We start from the raw sequence: 18,309 nt of genomic DNA on the forward strand, positions 1-18,309 counted from the left end.
CTCCCAAAAACTGAGGGCAGCTGCTGCTCCTCCAGCCCCGTTAAGGATCCTGAGGTGGGTCTGGCTGTTTCCTCCTTCCTCATCCTCAACAGGATGGTGAAATTCCCCCCAAACCGCCAGTGAGCCCTCCCATCCCTGCATTATTCACCCCCTCCATACACCCCTTACCCCTAACAACAGCTCCCTCCCATGAAATTCTTGGGCTGGAGCACAATCCCAGTGGACTGTGACACCCCCAAAAGGGAGGGGAACCCTTTGCTCCGAGCTCAGAGCTCCAGCACAGCCTTCTCCCGATGCTACCTCAGTGCCTGCTCCCTCCTACTTGCTAGCTGGCAGCAAACCTCCAGTGATAGGAGATATTTTAAGGAACTTTCTTTCCATGCTGACTGTTTTAACACACTTAAAACATTCATTCCACACCTCGTCAACCAGAGAAGCAAATGGATTTCAATTGACCAGCCAAGAGTAAATCCGTGCGCGTTTGTTGTCATGGGATCAGCACTGGGTTCAGTTGTGTTGTCAAGCTCCTGTGCTATTAAGGAAATGCAGAGTGCTGGGAGCAGCCAGGACTAGAAAGATCCAAAGGTTTGTTCCAATTCTTCCTGCTGGCCCTGGGATTTCAATCTCAGGCTTGATGCGGCACCACGACGTTTAATGGGGACGTTTGCTTTTCAAGCAGAACTGCTGTTAAAAGCTTGGGGGTTCAAGATGGAGATTTTCTTAAAATCTCCTTCTTTCAACATCTTTTTGGGCTGCACTTGAACTCCACCAGCCCCATCCGAGGGCAGGCAGTGCCCAGCCACATTCCAGCCCCGTCCCAGCGCCCAGCTGTCCGCACCATCCGCTCCCACCATCCGGGGGATGCGAGCTGGGCTCTCTCCCCCCCCCATCCCTCTGCTCCAAAAAACCCTCCCAGGAGCTCCAGCTCCCTTTTCGTGCTGCTAAAATTGGGTGCTGGAGAGAACAGACACGGAGCAGTGTGGGGGCAGCTCACACGACTTGTGCCTGGCGTTCGGGGAGCGCAGAAATCCGCGGCAGCTGGCGCCCTGCAGGTCAGGTAACCAGCACATAGTAAAACTCACCCTCCATCCCCGTGCCTGTTCCGGCTGCTAAAATATCCAGGGACTATTGCACTCTATTTATAGGCCTTAGGTGTGAATTGTTTTGGTTGCAAACCACACAGGGTCGGGCACGACTCAAAAACATGCCCCCCTTTGAAAGGCTGGGGGTGTCGTTCCCTTATTGTTCCCTCTCTGTGTTTAGGAGGATCTGCTCAGCAACCAATTCCTCCAAAAGCTTTGGCTGTGGAATACCTGCAAATATTCAGGGTTTCTGTCCCTTTTTTGCTGTCAGATTCGCCCGTTTCTGTGCAATAAGCAAAAGGCATCTTTGCTTTACAGATACAGAGCAGCTTCCAGGGCCTGAAGGGGCTCCAGGAGAGCTGGAGAGGGACTGGGGACAAGGCAAGGAGGGACAGGACACAGGGAATGGCTTCCACTGCCAGAGGGCAGGGTTAGATGGGAATTTGGGAAGGAATTCCTGGCTGTGAGGGTGAGGAGGGGCTGGGATGGATTTCCCAGAGAAGCTGTGGCTGCCCCTGGATCCCTGGCAGTGTCCAAGGCCAGGCTGGAGCACCCTGGGATAGTGGAAGGTGTCCCTGCACATGGCAGGAGGTGGAACAAGAGGAGTTTAACGCTCCCTTCCCACCCAAACCATTCTGGGATTTCAGGATTCATTCCATAAAGACAAAACCTCCCCACCCTGTGACCCTCTGGGTGCTGCGAACCCCCCAAACCTCCCGAGCTCCTCCAAAGCCCCCAGTGCCGGAGCAGGATCCACATGGGATGGAGGTGACTCCACACAGACACACTTCAGCTGCCCAGCCTGACTCACATCCCCAGCCCCATCTCTCTGAGACAGCTGCCCAAGGATTGCTCTTATTTTTCACGCCCACAGGCAGCAACTGGCTCCCAGTCCCCACAGTCTGCGAGCTCACGGAGCCTCCCAGCCGTGGCTGGAGCCCGGGTATCCCACAAAAACAGCTCCTCTGGAGAGGGAAAAGCTGCTCTCACGTGCTCCCACCCAGCAGAGTCACAGGCAGGGCCCTGCAAGGAGGACAAGCTGGGAACATTTTGCAGAGCACACAGTAATTCCCACTCCCAGTAGCTATCCATGGTCACACGCAGAGGCTGTGGAGAGGATTATCGTGTTAAGAGTAACGAGAACAAGAAGTACAGGCAAGAAAATTACAATATCCTGAAGGAAAGTTTCCGTATTATTAAAATAATCCCACTGCTCTGCAGCCTCTTTCTGAAAACTCCAAATCAAACCACACTTTCTGTATTGAATGGGTTTTTTTTTTTTCTTCCAGGCACAGGGGCTGGGTAACGCAAAAATCACTCGTCTCGGGGTTTTTATTTAAATCTACATCAAGAGCGACGAGCTCTCAAAAGCTTTGAAATAAAACAACGTTCTCTCCTTCACCCAGCTCTTTTTTTTTTTTTTTTTTTTGTTTGCAAACACTGGGCCTCCCACCTGTGATCAGATCCCTCCTGCTTGAAGGGCAGGATCATCATCACCACCCTGGTCATGAGGCAATGGAGCAAGACTGAAGCCAACACTACAAAGAGATGGAAATGAGGGACTGTGAGGAACCTTCCTATCCCCCTGGGGTTTATGTTTTTTCCTGGAGGAGGAAGACGAGCTGATTTCTGCATCTTCCAGTGGTCTCAGCATCTTTGTGGATCTTGGGAAAATGAGGGAAGCGTGTGTTTCCTTCTCCCTCTTCTCCAAAAAAAAGAGAAACCCATAGAATTAGAACTAAGATGAAATTTCTGCTGAGCTTCTGCCATCCCATCAAGAATTTCAAGGTAAGTCCCATGGGTGAATATTCTGAGCCAGAGCTGCAGAGAGCAGGTGGATCTGGGATGTCACAGACTCCACCCAGCAAGATCTCCACATCCCCATCCTGTAAGAAAGCTTCCCAGAAAAGTGGCAAAGGGAAAAAGGAGGCACCTCCCAACTGCAGAGACCAGTCTGGCCAGAAAAGATTGAAGGAAGAGAGTGAAAATGAGCAGAAGGATTTAACTGGCATCACTTGAATTCACCCCAGCATTCCCATGACATTTACTCCATTGTTTTGGGATTTCCAGCTCGCTGGTGGAGCCCAATGGAAAGGCGCTGCAGTGGAATCCTGCTGCTCACGGAGCTCCTCCGTCCGACATCCCTGGGGAAGGCAGAGCTGCTGGGATGAGTCAAGGAAGGGAGGTTTGGCAGCTCAGGTCTCCTCTCCCTGCCAAGCTGACTCAGGCCAGCAAGGAGGAGGAGGAGGGCGAGTGGTCTGAGTCAGCCCAGGCCAGAGCAGGGCCGAGGGAAGCAGGGAGGAAGGCGGGACAAAACCTCGCTGGCCCCATCCCGAGCGCCCCGCGGGGATGCAGGGCCGGCTCCTGCCTGCTTGGATCATCCCAGCCCCGGTGAAGGGCAAGGAACAACCTCGGGGGGACGCAGGTGAACTTCAGCTGCAGCTGCAGGAGAGCTGGGGAGACGAGACAGCTCCGATGGCAGCGCAGCCTCTGCTGGGAGCGGAGCTGTCCCGAGGGAGGGAAGAACATCTCTGCCATAAGAGGCTTCGTGGCTGAGCAATAAACATGGAGAGATATAATTCTAACAGGTTTAACTCCTATCACTGGGCATTAGTTTAATTGGGCTGTGGGCCCGTGGCCCTGCTGACAGCAGGTCCTCTCGGAGCATTAGATCCTCCCACCCGGCTCCCAGAGCCCGGTGACAGCTGCTCTTTTCAGGGAAGAGGAGGGGAGAGATTATGCTGTCTGGAATTGGATTTGCCCAGGTTAAGGTGGAAACAAAGCACAGCCACGTCTGGGGAGGGGGAGATCACCTCAGTTCACCAGCTGATATTTTCTACCGGGGTTTCCTTCTCCCTCAAGAGCTAAACTGTGGCTGACACCGTGCCCTTCTCCAAAGGATCACAAGCGAGTGGGCACAGGGAGTCATGACTAATTCCTCGGCAGCCCAGGCAAATTGCTTTTCAGGACTACTCCCGGCCTAGATGTGACACCAGCCCCAGCACCCAGACAACAAAAAAGCCTCTCTGGCTCGCTGAGCCTCTCGGCAAAGCCACCCCCCTCTCCTGACTCCAGTCCCAGACCTCATGGAGAGCCAAAGAAGTTACATCCTAACAAACGCTGCTTTTTTTTTTTAATCCTTCCCCCTCACCCCCTCTTTTGTGGTCCGGTCTCTGTGAGTGGGAGATCCTCTACCCACAACCACTTCCTTTCTGATGGGCTTGGGATGCAGCCCTGGAGATGCCACACCTTCCCACTTCCTGCAGCGCGCTCCGGAGCCCAACATCTGGAACATCCCAGCCCTTGGCTGCTGCTGCTGTTCCCCAACGCCTGCACAGATGGAGTGGCTCAGCCTGCAACTGGGAGGTAAATTTGGGGGCCTGCAGCTCAAAGCAACCCCATCCCTTCCACACCACGGCAGGGAATGCCTGATCCCGGGGGATATCCATGGTTTCCTGCCGTTTGTTCTGCTTTGAAGAGCTGCACTCTACGCTGGGCGTGAAGTTCCAAGGTTTTGGGCTTCCTGTTTTCTGCTTTCCCTGTATCTGGTGCCTGGAGAGCAACACCACCACCACAATCATCATCATTATCATCATCCTAGGGCAAGTGGAAGCGTTTTAGAAATCAGTTCCCAACTTTGTTGACACAAAATCTTGTTCCTGGGGAGCTGAGGGAGGAAGGAAGGAAAAGGAAAAGGCCTGGAAAGGCTCTGGGTGCTGAATGAACCTCTGCCTGCCGGATATTCTGAGCTGTTCTATTTAATACACACACATGTATATATAAGCAAAGGCTGCCAACTGCTTCAGAACAGCACATTCCAGCAGCTCCGGGGAAGGGAAGATCTCAGAGGTGCCACCACTCATCTGCAGGGAGCCCAAGCACAGAGATGGCTGATTTTAGGGGAGAAAAACCTCTTCCAACAGCAGGAGGGGAGGGAAACCAGCGAGGAAATCGAATGTATTCAACTGGGGTGTGAGAATGGGTGGGCTGGAGATGCCCAGCAGAGCTGGCCAAAACACCCAGAACTGCAGAGCAGTTGGTTCTTGCCCCAGCCTGGAAGGACACCGGCATTGGGAACACCAGGAAAGGCAAAATATTGTGGGGTAATAAATGTGGAGGCTCCTGACACGAGCTGGGAGAGGTGTGAAGAGCTGAGGCTGGGCTGCCTCACCTGAGATCTCACAGGCAACAGCACCTTGCTGGAAAAGGGCAACTGAAAACATGGGAAAACCACGGAGGAATTTTACCAGTCCTCTTCGTTGCCTGCCTGGCTTAAATTCTGTACTGACAGTTTGGAGCTGTTACAGAAAATTGCTGTTCCACGGCAGCAGACAACCACCAAATCCTTTAAAATAAAACATGACAATCAAGCCTTGAAGGGAGTGGTGGGATTAGCCCTCTGCCTCCAGGGAAAATGTCATGTCCCAAGGAGAAACTGCCCCACAAACACGGGTGCCCACGCATCCTGCGGAATTAGCTGGGTGTCCCGGAGAGGAAGGATCAGGGATGTTGGTCTGTGCAGGGGATTAGGTCACCAATGCCATTAGAGGGACAAGCTCTGCCCCATGCTGCCTCTAGGGTTCCCTTTTTAGAGCAGGTGTCCAGGTGAGTTTTCAGGGCCAGCTCCTGGGAGGTTCCACAGCTTTTTTTTTTTTGGCATGGGACAAATGCAAAGCCAAGCTGCTTAAGAAGGGAAAATACCACAGCCAGCTGCAAGCAGCAGCACTTGGGGTAGGAGCCTCAAATCCACGGGAATACAAAATGCTTTTTTAATTTGCTTTTAAAGCAAATGCTGTGCAGCACAAATTAATTCACGCCCGAGCACTAAGCATCTCAGCTTATAAGCCTTTCTTTGGAAACAGTTATATTCAGCGATCTGAACCACTCCTCCTCCTCCATCTGCTCCGAAAGGATGAACAAACAAGCCATTGCTGAAAGAAGGAAGGAAGGAAGGAAGGAAGCAAACCCGTTCAGCCATCTCCGAGGAAAACTGTGCCAGACCAAGAGAGCTCTTTTCCCCCACTCTGCACACACACACTCCCCTCCTCAAAAAAAAAAAAAAAAAAAAAAAATTATAATTTCAACAGATCCCAAACCAAAATATTCTGCCTGGATGGGGCTCCCCCTCGCTCCTCGCACGAGGAGCCGAGCGCTGGTCACACGCGGCAACAGGTTCTGCTGCTCCAGCTCCCTCCCACACGCTGCAAAATGGGACGAGTCAAAGTGCTGGCTTGACTCATCAGCCACATGATCCAAGGCTGGAGCTAAAAAGGGGGAACTGGTTTACTCACTGTCTTGGGTACAATCTGTTTCTTGGGCTGCCCGATCTTGAACGGGATCCTGGAAAAGAGAGAGGAGAAGGGAATGTGTGAGCAGCGCTGATGCTGGGCCCGGTGCTGGCGGTGGGTTTGGGGGCAGCAGGGGGTGTCCCGGGGTGGCAGCCCCTCATTCCAGGCACTGTGCACCCCCCAGAGAGGGAAAGGGTGGGAGACACTGTGGGGAGACTTCTCAGCATTCCAGAGGGGCAGCTCTCTGATCTCTGCTCCGTGACAGCGACAGGACCCAGGGAACGGCTGGAGCTGCGCCAAGGGAGAGTCAGGTTGGATTTTAGGGAAAGATTCTTCCCCCAAAGGCTGGAAGAAGCACTGGGCCAGTTCTCCAGGGAATGGGCACAGCCAGAGCTCCAGGAGCATTTGGACAACACTCCCAGGGATGCACAGGGGATTTTGGGGTGTGTGTGCAGGGCCAGGAGCTGAGCTGGATGGTCCTTGTGGGTCCCTTTGATTCCCCCTGAGCCAGTGCCACCCCTGAGGTCAGCCCCACACAACCTCCCTCCACCCCAAAGCAAGGCAAGGATGCTCCACAAGCAGCTGAAGAACCAAAAACCACTTTAAACCATTTGTTTAAAACCAAATCTGCCGGGGAGGATAAAATAATACTAAAAAAAAAAAAAAAAATCCCAAACAAAGCCTGTAAATATTTAGAAAGAGGATATTAAAAAAAGTAACAACGCGCTGTCTGGAGCTGCGAGCTGCTTCAAAGGATTCCTCTGCTCCAACAGCTGGAGGAGAGGCTCACCTGCCAGCACAGCCTTCATTCTTAAAATCCCTAATTCCCAGGAAAATCTGGGTTACCTGAATGAGAAGAGTACTCTAAATAAATTACACAACATATGTAAGGGTGGCTGGGTCAGCTGGGAGCAACCACGCAGGCAGCCTGAAAATAATTGGATTTCTTTCACCTATCAGTATAATGAAAATCCAGGAATTTAACTGCTGTTGTCAATGGATTTAATTAAGTTAAAGAGGTGCTGCTTGGTTAAAGCATCTCAGCCAAAATCTCCCAATATTTTCTGGGTTGTGATGCTTTAAATAAATAGAAAAAATCGAGGTCATAATGACATTCAAGTGTTTTTTTTACCAAAGATGTTTCACCTACAGCTCAGCTTCATTCCATTCCAATGGAATCTTCCACTGCCAATTTTCAATTCCGTTCCATCCCAAATCTGCACCAGGAGCTTCAGGGAAAGTGCCTGAGTCCCCTCCTGAGATTTTGGACTGGACCAGCCCAAATTCTCATGCCTCTACACCAAACCAGAGATAAAACCATGGATTTTGGGACTGCATTGCTGCCTCCCAGTCTGGTTTTTCCCACTGCTGGTTTTCCATTTGCTTCCCACCAGCTCCACTTCCAAGTCCCCAGCACTGCTCCATCCAACAGCTGCACCCCCAGGAAATATTTTTATCAGTGTAACCTGCTGTAAAATCCAACTGTGTGCAACAGGAGAAAGAGTTTGCAATGGAAGAACGGGCGAGACGAAGCAAAAAAACCCTGATTATCCAAACTCCAAACCTTGCTCTTCCCACTTTTCCCGTTGTTTTCAAAGCAAGGCTGTAATTACCCACCGGGAATAATCCAGGGCTGCGCCCCCCGTGACCCTCCCTGAGCAGCTCTGGAGCCAACCTGAGTCACCAGGTTTAAATTTAAATTTTTTTTTTTTTCAGGAGAACTTCCTGTTTATGGTTCTCTGCCAGGACCGGTGTAATTTTGGGTTTAACCCTTTCCAGCTCCTGTGGCAGTGTGAATCACCCTTCTTTTATAAACAAACACCACTCTGCTGTATAATTTCCCTGTCAATGACTGGGGGTGTGGTGCCTTACAGGAAGAAAACAAAAATATATGGATTTTTTTTTTTTTCCTTTGTGTTTTCCTCCGTGGGTCAAATATAAACCAAAATGAGGCACCTCCTGCCTGCCATCCGCAGCCAGGTGCTGTCACTTGATGTTTTTGGAAGTGATGGCATCAACTTGGTGGTGAAAGGATAAAAAAAAAATCAGGATTTTACTCAAGGGAGTGTTAGCCCACTTAAAACCAGTTTGCCACTCTCTGGCAGGGTGGGAACAAGCAAGGAGCTGGAGCCAGGTTGGTTCCTAGTGGGAAAGGACAATTAAAAAGGTAATTTACTGTGCACAACCTGCCCCTCTGAGGGGCACAGAGAGCATCCCAAAGTGGTGCTGTCCACTGGAAAAATGGTTCAATCTGGGGAATTCGCTACCAAGAGGGATGAGGGGTAGGAAAAAGCCATGAATCAGCATTGGTTGGGTATCAGAGCTGGGAAGGGAAGGCAGAGGGAGCACAGGGGGTCCTGTTCCATCCCATTCCCCATCCTCACCCCACCACAGAGGCCAAGGAACCCCAAAAATCCCTTTTCTTCTCCCAGAAACAAAGGGAAGTGCTGCAAATCTCCCGTGCAGCAGTAAATATCTCTATCAGCATCGTGATGCCACTTGGTAATTATGTCTGTCTCAGTAAAAACCTCTAAAAAATAACCCTGTGCAAGTCAGGCCTGTTCCTCAATTATTGGAGGTTTTTTGTTCTATTTTACAATTTTACATAATTTTCCTGGTTTTTAAATCACTGCCTTTTAATATGATTCTCTGGGAGGGAGGGGGGGGGGAAGATGGATGAGCAGGAAAGAAAGATGGAAGAAAAAAAAAAAAAAGATGAAAGGTATGGATTTTATTGGTGCTTTTAAACCAAATGGATTCACCCCACGCCTCAAAATTGCTGCTGGCACCGAAGTTTTGTCCCTCTGGGAGTTGTGTCCCTGCCTGCAAAATTGTGGGGGGACAAAGTGCAGCTGCCACAGCAACATCACAACCATTTGCTTCAAAACTGAGAGTCTTTTTTTTTTTTTTTTTCTGGTTAGAAAATGCATGATGGGGATAAATACAAATAAACTGGGGGGGGAGGTGGATCCATATCCATCACTGCCGTGAATTCCACGGATCTCCCTGGTCCCTTCAAAGCTGAGCCTGGCTCTATAAACACCAAAGAAAAACCAGAATCGGTGCTGCTTTTTTTTTTTTTTTTTGCTTTTTTTTTTTCCTGATGTCTCGTTTCTGCTGAGCGAGAGAAAGCTGGGGTTGTGTTTGGGGTGTGAAATCCCTTGAAATCCCGTTCCTGAAGAGCCGAGCGCGCTGAGTCACAGCCAGAGCGTTCCCAGCCCGCGGGGCTGGGGGAGCATCCCGGCCCCTCGCAGCCCCCTCCCTGGGAGGGCACCTGGAGTTTGGGAAAGCAGCGGGGTTCAGAGGGGAGGGAGGAGGGTGAAACACTGCAGGGAGAGGGTGGGAAGAGCTTAAAGTAAGGAAAAAAAGTGTGGGTGGAGAGAATCCTGCGAGCTCTACTCGGGGATGCTCAGGAACCCCAGGGAGGGGAAGGTGGGAGAAGCTGTGGCTGATTTTCTCTGAAGTTTCCCCAGCAATCTCATCTATTTACTTGGCTTTTCCATGTGCAAACGCAGGGCCACACACACCAAAGCAGTTGATTCTCCTCTGGATGCACAGGAGAGTTGGAAACAAACCTCCCAGGCAGGAGAGGGGGGGATACAGCTCCATGAGGTCTGCGGGGAGCTGCAGCTTAAAACCTGGAGCTCCCCCTCCCACTCCCCAGCAGTCCCCTGGAACGCAGGAATTGCCAGCAGGAATTGCTCAATCCTGGCTAAATTAGGGAGGAATGGTCCTTTCCCTGGGTGGACATCAAACCCTGGCATCACCCCCGGCCGTGGGGAGCTGGGATGGAGCTCAGAGCGAGCCCAGAGGACAAATTCCCTGTGGGATGTGATTCTTCTTCCCAGCTCATTCCGGCTCAACATGGCTTTGCCACCCTTAATCAGGCCCCAGAAGGCCCTTGGCAGATAAGCAAGGGATAAACACCAAATATTTTCACCCACAGCTGATAAAATGCTCTCCCTGGGGATGCTGAGCTGCCAGGCAGGGATTGGGAAGGGAGGGAAGGATGGACAGACGGATGGACAGGCAAGAATGGGGACAGCAGAGGCTGGGGCAGTTTGGATGTTAATTAATTTGGGAGAAGTGACAGTGAGCCTCTGAATTCAATATTCCTGCCCCAGCTGGGCATGAGTGGCATTTGCAGGTCCTGCTTTGCTATGAACTGGTGGCCAAAACTGGTTTTTACTGGTACCACTGCCAGACCACCGACTAAATCCATGTTTTGTGGGAAGTGCCCGCTTCCCGTGGAAAGTTTCAGGGTTTTTTTTCCCCTTTCTCTCTCTCATTGAAACCCCAAGTGCCAGCATAGCCTGGATCCCCGCCAGAGCTTCTCACTCTTTGAATTTCCACCAAAAATCTCAATTCCTTCACTGGAAAGAAACCTCTCTGTGCCTGCAGGCAGGAGGATGACACCCAGCCTCCCGTGCTGCCAGGGTGACCCCGAACCTCCAAGCCTGGTTCTCCCAAAGATTTTGGCACGTGGGATGATGAGGGATTCTACAAAGCCATCCCTTTACACCTGATCCTCTGTGCAGACAAAAATCGTCCCAAAAGCTACCACAGAAATTGGCTCCTTCCCTTTGGAAGCTGCTGGGTTGGGAATGGATTCAGCTGCATCCAGAAAAGCTGCCTGGTCATGGGATCAGCTGCCACCCCAGAGGGATCAAAGTGTTCCTGCAAACCCCAACAGGAAGGTCGGGAGCACTCCAGGAAGGATGTGAACCTTCACTTTCCCACTCTGCTACGGAGTGAACTTGGTTGAGCTTCTCCTCCCTCTCCGCTTGGATGAAGCTTCCCTGCGGGATGGAGGTGTTAGGGAAGGACTTTTCCACGACAGGGGAAAGCCAGGAAGTTCAAAGGAATGCTGAGCAGCATTCCTGAGTCTCATGCCAGCCTGCACAAGGAGAGGGAACACTGCACAGCAAAATCTTGGAAACTTGGATTGGGCTCCCTAAAAACACCCAAAGGTGCAAATCCCCGGCCAGGAGGGGATCCCAGGCGAGCCCAGGTGAGCCAGGCAGGAGGGCAGGCTCAGGTTAGGCGTGAATCTCCTCCTCGCTGTGCTCCAGGCGTGTCCATGGAAACCGCAGGCACCGTCCCACCCCGCTCCCCCCCTCCCAGGAACTCATGGCAACCGCTCCAAACACAGCACGGAGGCAAAAAAAAAAGAAAGAAAAAAAAAAAAGAGATAAAAAAAAGGGAAAAAAAAAAATTATTCCAACGGATCACAAACAGCTTCTGTCGAGGGAGACTCTGCGCCAAATCCCCGTTTGGGTGCTCTCCTCGTGGAGATGAGAGGGGAGGTCACGGGGTGGGGAGAGGAGGGATGTGGGGATGGGATCCCGCGGGAATGAACGCGCCCTTGCCGCAGGTGAGCGCTCCCACCTGGATTTCTGCCCCATCCCTGGAAACTTGGAGGCTTTAAAACCACGCAGGGAATGTCAGGGCTGCTGCAGCGGGGGAGAAGGGAGAGAGAGGTGTAAAAAGAGGGGAAAAAAAAAGAGGTGTAAACATCGATTTTCTGGATTTTAGGTCAGGCCAGGGAAAACAAGGCACCTTCCTGAAGTTTGGCAGTGGAGGGATGAGCTCCTGGGAGCGGGTCCCTCTGCATCCTGCACGGAGCCAGGCACGGTGTCAGTGTTAAGCAAATCAAAAATAATGTCAGAATCCTCTCTCCCACCCATTCCAAGAGGAGCATGAAAAAAATAATGATATTTTACTCACCCATCAAAAGAAAATTACTCACGCCAGGCGCGTGGGCGAGCAGAATTTTGCAGGGCTGTTTTAGGCCCTGACTGTGCTACAAAAATATCCATTTTAAGCACGGTTGTGAAACACGGTTGTGGCTCAACCAGAGCACTGGGTTGGAGCTACCTGGACAAAACAGGTGGAAAAATGAACAATTAAGGAATAACCACTCCGAGGACCAGGGAGGTGGCAGGTGGCTCTTCCCAGCTGCTCCACCCCGGGAAATGCCCGGCTGGTGCTCCAGTTTCACCAAGATAAAAACTTTGGGATGTGCAAAGCAGCTTGCACAGGTGCTCCAGGTAACAGGGAGGTGTTTGGGAGCCTCGCTCACCGCTCTGGCATCCACTTGCTTCATCCCAGTTAATTTTATCCCATGCTCATCTCCCGATCCCAGTATCACTGAAACCTGCAGGGAAGGGGGAGCGCTGCCATCGGCCACGTCAGGCGCCAAAAAACATCAATATTGATTCAGAGGGAAGAAAACAGAGCCCGGGGTTGTGTTTGCATTGCACCTGCCCAGCCTGGCCACGGCTCCAAAACACGGAAAATACCAGGAGTAACCAACAACCAGTGCAAATCCATAACGTGGAAAATATCAGGAATAACCAACAACCTGTGCAAATCCAAAACACAGAAAACACTGGGAATAACCAACAACCTGCGCAAATCCATAACGTGGAAAATATCAGGAATAACCAACAACCTGTGCAAAACACCAGGAATAACGAACAACCTGTGCAAATCCATAATGTGGAAAACACTGGGAATAACCAACAACCTGTGCAAATCCATAACATGGAAAATATCAGGAATAACCAACAGCTTGTGCAAATCCAAAACACAGAAAACACTGGGAAATAACCAACAACCTGCGCAAATCCATAATGTGGAAAATATCAGGAATAACCAACAACCTGTGCAAATCCAAAACACAGAAAACGCTGGGAATAACCAACAACCTGTGCAAACCCAAAACACAGAAAACACCAGGAATAACCAACAACCTGTGCAAATCCATAACACAAAAAATATCAGGAATAACCAACAGCTTGTGCAAATCCATAACATGGAGAACACCGGGAATAACCAACAACCTGTGCAAACCCATAACACAAAAAATATCAGGAATAACCAACAACCTGTGCAAAACACCAGGAATGACCAACAACCTGTGCAAACCCAAAACACAGAAAACACTGGGAATAACCAACAACCTGTGCAAATCCATAATATAAAAAATATCAGGAATAACCAACAACCTGTGCAAAACACCAGGAATGACCAACAACCTGTGCAAATCCATAATGTGGAAAATACTGGGAATAACCAACAATGTGTGCAAATCCATAATGTGGAAAATACTGGGATTAACCAACAACGTGTACAAATCCATAATGTGGAAAATATCAGGAATAACCAAAAACCTGTGCAAATCCGTAACACAGAAAATATCAGGAATAACCAACAACCTGTGCAAAACACCAGGAATAACCAACAACCTGTGCAAATCCATAATGTGGAAAATACTGGGAATAACCAACAACCTGTGAAAATCCATAACACAAAAAATATCAGGAATAACCAACAACCTGTGCAAATCCATAACGTGGAAAATATCAGGAATAACCAACAACCTGTGCAAATCCATAATGTGGAAAATACTGGGAATGACCAACAACCTGTGCAAATCCATAATGAGAAAAACACCGGGAATATCCAACAACCTGTGCAAACCCAAAACACAGAAAACACTGGGAATAACCAACAACCTCTGCAAATCCATAATGTGGAAAATACTGGGAATAACCAACAACCTGTGCAAATCCATAATGTGGAAAATACTGGGAATGACCAAGAACCTGTGCAAATCCATAACAGGGAAAACACCAGGAATATCCAACAACCCCACTCTGAGGCTGTGCAAACTCATCCACGCTCCCACCCTCTGGGAGAGGCAAACAAGATCCCCTTTTCCCTGTGGGAATTCAGCTGGGGGGGAGTGGGAAACCAAAGCAGGGGATGTTTGGGAGTCTGGTAACAAGGTTTGGTTTGATGCAGTCTCAGGAACCTTAAAAAAACACTTTATAAAGTCAAAAATGAGGCACTTGGGGCAGTAAGGGGATGACAGAGTAAAATCCAGCACTGCGCTCCCTTTATTTTCAGAAGGAGTGATGGCCAAGGGAATCACTGGATTGCACATGAGGAAGAGGGGGATGAGGATGCTCCAAGAGATCCCAACCCAAAGCCTAAAGGAAGCCATGGAGCTCGGCTGAGATCCCAAAAACATCTCAGCTGTCCACGCAAGGCTAGAAAGGCAGAGCTGCCTCACTGCCTGAGTGCAGGAATTGGGAATTTGGGGTTTTTATCCAGGCTCTGTCACCAGCAGCAGCCCTCTGGAACAGTTTCCTGTGTTGGTACAAGGGTCATCCTTGTGCTCCTGGGAGTGATCCCTGTGTTCCAGGAGTGATCCCCATGTTCCAGGAGTGATCCCCACGTTCCAGGGAGTGATCCCCACGTTCCAGGAGCGTTCCCTGTGTTCCAGGGAACATTCCCTGTGTTCCAGGAGCATTCCCTGTGTTCCTGGGAGCATTCCCTGTGTTCCAGGAGCGTTCCCTGTGTTCCTGGGAGCATTCCCTGTGTTCCTGGGAGCATTCCCTGTATTCCTGGGAGCATTCCCCGTGTTCCAGGGAACGTTCCCTGTGTTCCAGGGAACGTTCCCTGTGTTCCAGGAGCGTTCCCTGTGTTCCTGGGAGAATTCCCTGTGTTCCTGGGAGTGATCCCCATGTTCCTGGGAGCATTCCCCGTGTTCCAGGGAACATTCCCTGTGTTCCAGGAGCGTTCCCTGTGTTCCAGGAGCGTTCCCTGTGTTCCTGGGAGCATTCCCTGTGTTCCTGGGAGCATTCCCCGTGTTCCAGGGAACATTTCCTGTGTTCCAGGAGTGTTCCCTGTGTTCCTGGGAGAATTCCCTGTGTTCCTGGGAACATTCCCTGTGTTCCAGGAGTGATCCCCATGTTCCAGGGAATGATCCCCATGTTCCTGGGAGCATTCCCTGTGTTCCAGGGAGCGATCCTCGTGTTCCTGGGAGCATTCCCTGTGCTCCAGGAGTGATCCCTGTGTTCCTGGGAGCATTCTCTGCGTTCCTGGGACTGTTCCCCATGTTCCAGGGAGCATTCCCTGTGTTCCAGGAGTGATCCCTGCATTCCTGGGAGTGTTCCCCATGTTCCAGGAGCATTCCCTGTGTTCCAGGGAGCACTCCCTGTGTTCCTGCGAGAATTCCCTGTGTTCCAGGAGCATTCCCTGTGTTCCTGGGAGAATTCCCCATGTTCCTGGGAGTGTTCCCAGCCCTCATACAGCACACAGAACTCACAAGGAGCGAGGGATGACCCAGGATTAACTCCACACCACTCAACAAAGCACCAACCTGCCAACAGCCCTTAAATCTCTGGGGATTTCCCTTACAAAAAAATTAAGGACACAAGCGCCCAGGAGCCCAAATGGTGGCAGGTTGTGCCACTTCCCAGCTCTGCAAGACAAAGCTGAGGACGAAGCTCCATCCTCTTCCTCAGCTGCAGCATCCAAGGCCTGGAAAAAGAGGGATCAACCCAGGACTAACGGTGCCCAACGCCAGAGAGACGCACGTGGAAGCTGAGCAAAGTCCCCGCTTCCCTGTGGGAAATGAATTCCTAGAGCGTTTTTAAAGCTGGATAGAAAGTTCACATAGCACGTGTATGCATGATCCAAAGCTGCCAGGGCTAGAACAAAGCTCTCCCTCCGCGGAGCGATGTCAGGGCCGGCCGCGCCTCGCCGTGACATTTCAGCAGCAGGGCACGACCCCACGTGTGTCAGCGCCGCCACGGACGTCACGCCGGGCCCTGCACGCCGTCAATGGCCCCATTGATGCCGGGAGGGCAGCCCGGGAAGGAGGGCAGCCCCGGGAAGCAGCGGGCAGGGAGGGCACTGAGGGCGATTGTGCGGCCGCCGCGGCGCTGGGACCCCGCGGGCTCCGAGCCCGGAGGGTGACGCGGCCGGAGAAGAAAGAGACTCAGAATTCCCCGGAGTTCCCCCCACTCCCCGGGCAAGAGTTGGAGTTCTGGATGCTGAAAATTCAAGACTTTCTGTACAGACTCACTCTGACCCCCAGGAGAGCGTTGAGGCAGTGGAAAAGGCTTCCAAAATTGATTGATAGCACTGGGATTACGCGTGTGGAGTTGGCTAGAAGTGTGTGACATCACAGGGTGGAAAACTTAAGAGTTTGGGGTTTTAGAATATAGAAATAAATATGAAGCAAGATGGAGGTTTTAGGGCAGAGGCTGGGTTGTTCTTCTTTAACAACTTCTTCCTCCTTCTTCATGGGTTTGGGTGGTATTTTGTACCAGGGTTAGGACTTCGAGGGATCAGTTATTGGGTTAAAAGTGAAAATAATTCAGGTACCATTTCTACATTGGATAGTTTAACCTTAAAAGACCTTGTAACAAGAGACAGTTAACCATTTTGTGCCTTGTTAATGAAAGACTACAAAACTCACTGCTGTGAGACTGCAACACTGATAAGAAATAATAAACACCTGATAAACTACCATCTCAAGGACCTTCAATCCCAACCTCAACAGAAGTAGAAAAAGGAAGCCGAAAACTGGCAGGCAAGGACCTCGGATTCCTCTCCAGAAAGAGGTGAAAACACCAGATCTCCCAGAGAAAGGGCTCCCGGAAAAGCCACGTGTGTTGTGGTGACAAGGGACAGTCCCCGGGGCTGGATGGACACCAAGAAGTGCTGCACCCAAATTATTCCGCATCCAACGCACAAAGGGATTATTTTTCCCTCACATTTTGGCTCTGAAGCTCCTCCTGGACCAGAAGGTCCTTTCCAGAGTCCCTTCCCTCAGAGTCCCTGGGAAAAGTTGGCTCCAAAACCTCATTAGCCAATGCTGACCGTAATTGTCGCTGTTCTGAGATGGGTGAAGCAAAACCAAAGTGATTCTGGTGGATAAATGTGCATTTTTAGCCCAAATGCCCAGTTTTAATCAGCACCTGTGTGTGCCTCGTTACATTCTTGCAGAACATTTCCAAACCACAACTTCCACAGCTCCCAACCCAAAAAATTTTCCATTGTCACCATGGAACTCAACCTGCCAGGCAAGGAAAAGCCCTTTTAGCTCTTGATCCATCCCATCCTTTGCCTCTCACAACAGGGCTGGATCTCCAGAAGTACCCAGGATGAGAAATCACACACAGCAGTCCAGATTAATTTCTGATGTAATTGATTTCTAATACAATTCAAATAAATAAGCACCAAAGGAAGCAGCGTGTCCAAACTGAGCCCTCATCGGTTTGATTCAAACACATGGGAATTCTTCTTTCCTCTTTTTTTAAGGAAAAAGCGTTACTTTCATGGAGTTAAAGGTGGTTTTTCAGCATTTCAGAGCCACTGGGGACATTGGGGGACCCACCTGGGCAGGGAGGAGGGGGAACGGTGGGAAGGGGTGGGGGGGGGCTGTGGGGGGCACAGGTGAGGGGTGTGAGGGGTGTGAGGGGTGCACACCTGTGGGGGTGACACAGGGACAAACCTGGTCAGGACTGGGACAAACCTGGCCAGGACTGAGACAAACCTGGTCAGGATCAGGGCAAACCCGGCCAGGACTGGGACAAACCCGGCCAGGAGCGGGACAAACCCGGCCAGGAGAGGGGCAAACCCGGCCAGGACCGAGACAAACCCGGCCAGGAGCGGGACAAACCCGGCCAGGACTGGGGCAAACCCAGCCAGGACTGGGACAAACCTGGCCAGGACTGGGACAAACCTGGCCAAGACTGGGGCAAACCCGGCCAGGACTGGGACAAACCTGGCCAGGAGCGGGACAAACCCGGCCAGGAGAGGGGCAAACCCGGCCAGGACTGGGACAAACCCGGCCAGGAGCGAGACAAACCCAGCCAGGACCGAGACAAGCCCGGCCAGGACCGTGACAAACCCGGCCAGGAGCGGGACAAACCCGGCCAGGACTGAGACAAACCCAGCCAGGACCGAGACAAGCCCGGCCAGGACCGTGACAAACCCGGCCAGGACCGGGACAAGCCTGGCCAGCAGCAGGGACGCCACCAGGCCCAGCACCAGGACAAACCTGGCCAGCACCGGGACAAACCCGGCCAGGACAGGGACCCCACCAGGCCCAGCACCGGGACAAACCCGGCCAGGAC

The 18,309-nt window shown here is 51.3% G+C and overlaps 1 protein-coding gene across 2 annotated transcripts in view; it reads right to left on the reverse strand.

The window, feature by feature from the left end:
* Nucleotides 1–18,309, reverse strand: part of BIN3 (bridging integrator 3) — a 45,198-nt gene that overhangs the window by 26,226 nt on the left and 663 nt on the right. The window contains exons 1-2 of one of the 2 annotated variants that reach the window (XM_054000583.1): nt 12,098–12,247; nt 6,374–6,422 (exon numbers count right to left, since the gene is read on the reverse strand). Coding sequence is in view for 1 of the 2 variants with exons in the window: in XM_054000582.1 (XP_053856557.1) it covers nt 6,374–6,422 (49 nt within the window). In the remaining variant the exon portion in view is untranslated. Of the gene's footprint in view, nt 1–6,373; nt 6,423–12,097; nt 12,248–18,309 lie in introns of those variants that run through there. The other variant, XM_054000582.1, reaches the window with a different exon arrangement.

Source organism: Vidua macroura, chromosome 28 (genome assembly GCF_024509145.1).
Source record: "Vidua macroura isolate BioBank_ID:100142 chromosome 28, ASM2450914v1, whole genome shotgun sequence".
Taxonomy (NCBI): Eukaryota; Metazoa; Chordata; class Aves; order Passeriformes; family Viduidae; genus Vidua; species Vidua macroura.